Source organism: Lepidothrix coronata, unplaced genomic scaffold (genome assembly GCF_001604755.1).
Source record: "Lepidothrix coronata isolate B3197 unplaced genomic scaffold, Lepidothrix_coronata-1.0 Scaffold27, whole genome shotgun sequence".
NCBI classification, from domain to species: Eukaryota; Metazoa; Chordata; class Aves; order Passeriformes; family Pipridae; genus Lepidothrix; species Lepidothrix coronata.
The window spans coordinates 1,373,081-1,379,724 of record NW_016690207.1 but is presented as its reverse complement, the minus strand read 5'-3'; the positions used below and the strand labels follow the sequence as shown (position 1 = coordinate 1,379,724).

The 6,644-nt window shown below is 58.1% G+C and overlaps 1 protein-coding gene across 1 annotated transcript in view; it reads left to right on the top strand.

The window, feature by feature from the left end:
- Nucleotides 1-4,895: 4,895 nt before the first annotated feature.
- TMPRSS5 (transmembrane protease, serine 5) overlaps nucleotides 4,896-6,644 on the top strand; it is a 3,771-nt gene continuing 2,022 nt past the window's right edge. The window contains exons 1-5 of the mRNA XM_017809437.1: nucleotides 4,896-5,014; nucleotides 5,296-5,409; nucleotides 5,604-5,647; nucleotides 5,783-5,945; nucleotides 6,050-6,228. Coding sequence (XP_017664926.1) covers nucleotides 4,896-5,014; nucleotides 5,296-5,409; nucleotides 5,604-5,647; nucleotides 5,783-5,945; nucleotides 6,050-6,228 — 619 coding nt within the window. The remainder of the gene's footprint in view (nucleotides 5,015-5,295; nucleotides 5,410-5,603; nucleotides 5,648-5,782; nucleotides 5,946-6,049; nucleotides 6,229-6,644) is intronic.

The window sequence follows — 6,644 nt, the reverse complement described above, 5'->3', positions numbered from 1 at the left end:
AGGAGAGGAAGGGAAGGAAGAAGAAATGAGGTAAGGAAGGAAATGGTCCAGGAGGGAGAACCTGTGAACTCCAGCTCCTGGATTGAATCAATGACCATTTCTCATGTGCTGCCCCTCTCTGCCCCAGTTGTTGCTGAGCCCTTTGCTTCAGCAGCCTGGAGCACGAGACTGAACGTGCTTGTGTCCTGGCTCCAGCCAATCCTGCCTTGCTCTGGGTTTACTTGGCTGCTTTTATCGGGTCTGCTCTCCTGGAGCCCCTCTGGGGTGAGGGCAGAGGGTTTTGGGGCTCCCGGGGTTCTGCGCTGCTTGTCTGTGACTTCCCACTCCGTGGGTAAGAACCCAAGCCCTGGTGTCCCTCAGAGCACACAGCTGGGGAAAACAGGCTGTTTTTCAAAGGAAAAACTCGCTGGGCACCAGGTCAGGAGCAGAGCCCTGGCAGCCTGGGGCAGGAATCCAGCCAGCATTGCTGGGAGCTCCCAGCCCTCCTCACACCCGACCTGCCCTGTGCTCCCCCAGGGCTGTGAGCTGGGATGGGAGCACTCAGGGAGTGCAGGGAGGGCTTTAAAAAGCCTCTCCTTGAGGCAAAAGCAGCAACAAGAGATGCTTTAAAGCTGGTAAGTGAAACTCCCTTTTTGTTTGTTTGTTTGTTTTTTTTCCCCAATGCTGTTTTGGAGGCTCAGGGTCCCTCTGGCTACATCAGGTTTGGGTTGGAAGGGACCTTAAAGCCCATCCAGTTCCACCCCTTGCCATGGGCAGGGACACCTTCCACCAGCCCAGGTTGCTCCAAGCCCCGTCCAACCTGGCCTTGGACACTTCCAGGGATGGGACAGACACAGCTTCTCTGGGCAACCTGTGCCAGGGCCTCACCCCCCTCACAGGGAAGGTTTCTTTCCTTATATCCAGTCTGAACCTCCTCTCTATCAGTCTGAAACCACTCCCCCTTGTCCTGTCACTAAATATCTTGTAAAATATCCCTGGGGAAGAACTCAGCTTTTGTATGGGAAAGGATGGAGCCATCAGCACGGGCAAAACCAGAGAATCAAAGCGGGTGAAGCTCAGTAACTGGCTGTTAAAGATGATTTGAAATCCTCAAACTGGGACTTTGGAGAACAACATCAGGGGGAGGTGTTGAATGCACCGTTTTATGTGCCGGTTATTGACCCTCTCTTGCTAATCTCAGCAGAGGAACTGGAGACAATTTGTGCTTGTTAGAGCACAGGGCCAGAACCCCTCCCTTCCCAGGGCAGAGCCTCACCCTGCTGTGCACAGGCACGACCTTGCCAGCCTCGGGGTTACAGCAGCAGGAGACAACATCTGGCTGCTGGCTCAGCTGTGCTCTGCTCGCTGCTCCCAGTGGGAAAGGGGAGGTTGTTTCAGTGGGAATAAGTTAGAAAAATGACAAAGGGAATGTCTTATGCTTCACAGCATCTCTGCAACGTGCCAGGTATCCCTGTACCACGGGCACTTCAGCAGCTGCCAGGGTCTGTTGTCACTGTCGCTTCTCCTTCCCTTCATTTTTCTGCAGAACCGCGGAAAAATGGTGAAAACTGGGAGGAAAAAGCCCTGCTCGTGTCCCCCTTCCTCCCTGTTTCATCTGTGTGCCAGTGTTTAATTTGGAAAGCTCTCTCAATTCAGTCACTGTTTTCTCATTTCAGGCAAGCAGGATGGGTAGAAATATTGATCTTCTTTTAATGAGTTTTAAAGGGAAAAGTGAGCGTGACTCAGAGCAGGGAGGCAGCTTGGGCTGGGGGATGTGTCTTTATTTTTCACCTGCTCCTGGTGTCTCCTTTTGGAATCTGCTCTGGTTTATCCTTTCCCCTGCCTGGGCTGATCCCTGCTCACTGGGGTTTGTTGCAGTGAAGGTGTTTTGTTTGGGTTTTTTTTGGTTTTTTGCTGGCTGTGCTCAGATCTTCAATTAACTTTTGCCTCTTCATTTAACTTTTGCCAGGTTTGGTTTCCTGGCAGCCTCGGGGCATGGGATGCTCGGAGGGGAGATGAACTGAGGCTGGGATGGTCCTGGGCTGGGAGCAGCAGCCGGGGTGAGTCCTTCCCCTCCTCTGTGCCCAGAGCAGCAGAGGATGCTCAGGCTGGATCCTGTGCCTCTGCTGTTCTCTCCCACTGGTGCTCCAGCACCACCTACAGTCCTCCCCGGGCTGAGGAGATGCTCCAGTGCCACTGGGCACAGCACGAGTAGGAAAGGCTCAAGCTGAGCCAAGCTGTGCCTTGGGGGGTATTTGCAGCCCTGCCTGTTGCTTTCTGGCCTAAACACGAGGTGGGGGAGCCTGGAGAAAAAAATCCAAACCCACCCCAAACCCCCCGTTTTCACCCCAGCTGCCCAGCACAGGGTGGGGTTGTGCCACCACCCCTCTGGTGCTGCTCGGGGACGGCACAAACCTGCAGGTCAGGAAACCCTCACAGGAGTTTCCCTGATTAAACAGCATTAAAAATTCATTGGTGACCTGAGCAACAGGCTGTCAGCTGTACCTTTCGGGGGTGGAGAAGGGTGTGAATAAGAGAAGTCCCTCTTTCATGGGAGAGCCCTTTCAGTCTGATTCTCCTTTTGGTTTTGGGGACTGGCAGCACCTTGGATGTGACAACTGTGGTGGAGCATCCCCTGGGTCAGAGGAGGATGAGGGGATGCAGCAGCACAAGGCATTTCTGTTCCACCAAGAGCTGTGCACTGGTAGGAAAAGCATCTCCTGCCCCACCATGGCCCAGGCAGCAGCCAAGCCACGGGTTAGAAACTCTCCCCCTCCCGTGGGGCCCCCAGCATCTTTCAGCAACAACAAATTATGTGGCAAAGCAGAAGCTGAGCTGGGAGCTGCTGCCTGACTTTTGCTGCTCTTGGTGTGCTACAGCAAAGGCTGCAGGGAAGATCCAGCACCTGGGCAGGTGGGGCTGTTTCCCTGGGATCTCTGGGCACGCGGGGTGGGGAGGATCCCCCCGAGGGATGGGGGCCCACCAGCCCTCACCAGCACGTCCCTAATGCAGCCTGTGGGCAGGAGAGTTGTCCTTTACATGTCACAGCTGGCAGGCACTTGGCTGGAGATGTGGGGGTGATAAAAAGCAGCTCCAGGCTCTTTTCTGTTCTTTCCCCAGCCTAGGATGTTCTGTTCCTCAAGGTGTTCAGAGCCAGCAGGGCTGGCTGGAACTGCAGCCCCCCACTCACACCGAAAGCCTGGGCACTGCCACTGCCCCTCAGCAGCACCTGGGGCTTCTCATATGGCAGGTAATGGGGGGAGAAAGGGGGGCAGCAGATGGGAGACGGGTTTGAGAGCTGAGGCAGCTCCAGAGCTGCTGATCCTGCTGGGAGAGGCACCAGGGAGGGATGGGAGCATTCCCTTGGGGCTCCCCAGCCAGAGCAGCTCCTGAGAGCAGGGGGATGGAGGGGCAGGACAGGGGCAGCTGGATGATCCCCCCACCCCTGTGAGGGCCCTGTCAGTGGGGGAAGGGGGGTTTTGGAACCAGGAGTCCCTGGAGCGTGGCCGCTGCGCATGCACCGTGTCGTGCCGGGGAACCCGAGCTGGGTCACTGGAGATCCGTGTGCTCGGCTCCCACAGCTCTGCTCCTGCTGCCATGGTGAGAGGGGATTCCAGAGCTTTGTCCCCTTCCACCACACCCAGCCTTTGGCACTGATCCTCTCTCTGGACTCTGCTCCTCTCCCCAGAGTCCAGACTCACCTGAGCGGGTTTCCGACGACCCAAACGGCATCGAGGACGCCGGGCACAGCCCAGGGAGCCCGGCAGCCGAGCCAAGGAGGGGGGCACAGGGGACACAGCCCTCCCTGGGACACGTGGGTGAGCTGTTTGTGGGTTTTGGGAATGGGGAGGGTGCCCTGAGCCCTGAGCTCCCACAGAACCCACGGCCTTAGCTCAGCTCCTCCCAGCACTGAGGGAGAGGAGCACTGAGCCCTAGAAACTGGTGCCCAGTGACCCAAGGGCTTCACCAGGGCTTGGGAGAGCTGTGAGAGGTGGGCAAACCATGCTGATCCTCTGTCCCTCTTTTAAAGATCCTGCTGAAGCATCTTTTGGGACTCTCTGCACCCTCAGGAGGCTGTTCCTGCTGCTCGGGGTCGTGGGGCTGCTGGCGGGGACGGCGGCTGGGATGTGGCTGCTGGGTCAGTGTGTCCCCAGGATGGCCCTGCTGCGAGTTTGGGGCATCAGCATTGGGGGGGGGGGTGATGGGAGCTCCTTGGTCAGTCAGCTGTAGCTTGGGATGGAGAGATGTGGCTGCTGCGGGCTCTGCTGCTGCGGTGCCAGAGAGGCTCATTCCCCTCTTCCAGTGGCACTGCAGGATTGTCCCCAATATCGTGCATCCTGGGTGCTGCCCAGGCTGTGTGGGTCCATGTGCACCCCCTTCTCTGTTTCCTGCAGTGAAACACCTGCAGGAGGCTCACCCAGAGCAGGGGTCCCCCCCTCTGCAAGAGCTGGATGTGATCCCAGCGTGTGGTGACGGGGAAGAGGAAGAGCCCGTGGTCCGGGGGGCTCCCAGTGCAGGTTTGTGTCTTTGCTTGCTGCCAAAAAGGGTGGGGAGAGGGCTTCTGCCAAGCCCAGGAAGAACAGAAAAGGGGCTCTTTAAGAACAAATATCTCCTGCTGACCCACTAGCTGTGTTTTGCAGTTGTTTTGCTTTTCTTCTAAGTCCCGCTGCTTCCCCCAGAACTGCAGCTCCATTGCATGGGGGGATCCCACAGTGAAGGCAACTCTTGCAGGGCTCCTTTGCCTGGGACCACCCAGTGACTGGGATCACTTGTAGCATCCAGTTGCTCAAATGGCTTTTTCTGGGGGTTTGGGTGGGTTCTTCTTGCTGTAGCCGTGTGTGACCTGCACAGAGCACTGCCAAGGGGACTCGCAGGTTGTCTTTAATGGAATGGCTTTAGTGTCTTTCAGAATAAACATGGCAAACTCCCTGCTGGAAGCTCAGCTGGAAGGACATCCTGGCTGGCTCCTGGTGTGCCACGAGGGCTGGAATGGCTCCCTGGGCACCCTGCTCTGCCAGCAGCTCGGGTACCTCAGGTGGGCACGGCAGAGGCAGCTGCTTGGGCCCCTGTTTGCCCTGTTCTGAGGGGGATGATCTTGGCAAAAGCAGGAGATTGAAGGCTGGGGGTTTGTCAGGGCAGCAGGTGGAACCTGGGACTTGGGATGACCCGGGGACCTGCAAGAACAGCTCCAGAAGACCCTCCCTGCCCAGAGGTTCATTCCCAGCTGCCAGAGCTGCAGGACTGCAGGAGTGTTGTTCCCATGGCAGGGTCACATTCCTGATCCCCTTCCTGGGGCAATTCCCCTTGTTTTTGCAGAATGACCCATCAGAAAGGAGTGAACCTGACGGATGTCAGGGTGAACGAGGAGCAGCAGTTCCTTCAGGTCAGACCCCACCAGGAAGGGAGCCTGGAAGACTTGTGGGAGGTCAGGTAAGGGCAGCTCTGAGTTGGCTGAAGCCTTTTCTTTCAGGTTCAAGAACACAGCAGACTGTGCAGGTGCTGTGCAGTAAACAGCCCCTTTGGGAAGTGCTGCAGCCGCCCTGGGGCTCCCCAGTGCCCTGGGGGTTTTGGTTGCTGTTTATCCTGCCCAGGAGGATTTATTCCTGCTGTTTCTCTCTGCACAGGAGCAGCTGTGGATCGGGGCGAGTCGTGGCTCTCAAGTGCTCAGGTGAGCGATTCCCTCTTCTCCTACATCCCCAGGGTCTCTGCCCAGATCCAGCAGCTTCTTTCCTCCCGTTCCACCCGCTCCCCTCACCCTCCAGCGTGAGGATGTGGGGCTGGAGCCCGTCCTAACCCCTTGCAGAGTGTGGGCTGCCCCCCGGGGCCGTGCGGGTGGTCGGGGGGGCAGATGTGCCCCCTGGGCGCTGGCCCTGGCAGGTCAGTGTGTGCCAGGGCTCCCAGCACCGCTGTGGGGGCTCGGTGCTGGCACGGGAGTGGATCATCACGGCGGCTCACTGCGTGCACAGGTACCCCCAGGCCCCCCGTGCCCACCCTGCTGTGCCCCCAGCCCTCAGTGCCCGCTGCCCTCGGGTCAGGGCATGCTGTGTTCTGTGTTCTGTGTTCTGCTCAGCTCCAGGAGGCTCCAGGGCTCTGCCTGGCGGGTGTTTGCAGGGATTGTCACCCACGGCTCCCTCAGGCAGGAGGCCGGGGTGCCAGTCCAGGAGGTTGTTCCCCACCCGCTCTACAACCACAACAGCCTCGACTACGACATCGCCCTCATGAAGCTGCGAGTGCCCCTGAATTTCTCAGGTAAGTCGTTGTGTCCTTCTGTGGAGTTGTCTGTCCTGTCCCACCGTGAAAAGCTGCCCAAAAACGAGCCTCTTCTGAACCTGCCCCTTCAGAGTAGCTCTTACAAAATCAGAATCACAGAATGGTTTGGGTTGGAAGGGACCTTAAAGCTCATCCAACCCCCTGACGTGGACAGGGACAACCTTCCCAGGTTGCTCAAAGCTCCATCCAGGCTGGCCTTGATCCTTAGCTGATCCTCAGCTGGCTCAGAGATGTCCCATCTTCACGTGGGTTGCCTTTGGCCACCTCGACTCGGACGTCGAGGTGCCAGCGGGTAGACCTGGTGTCCGAACCGGGCGGGTAGACCTGGTGTCCGAACCGGGCGGGTAGACCTGGTGTCCGAACCGGGCGGGTAGACCTGCTGTCCGGTCGGGGCG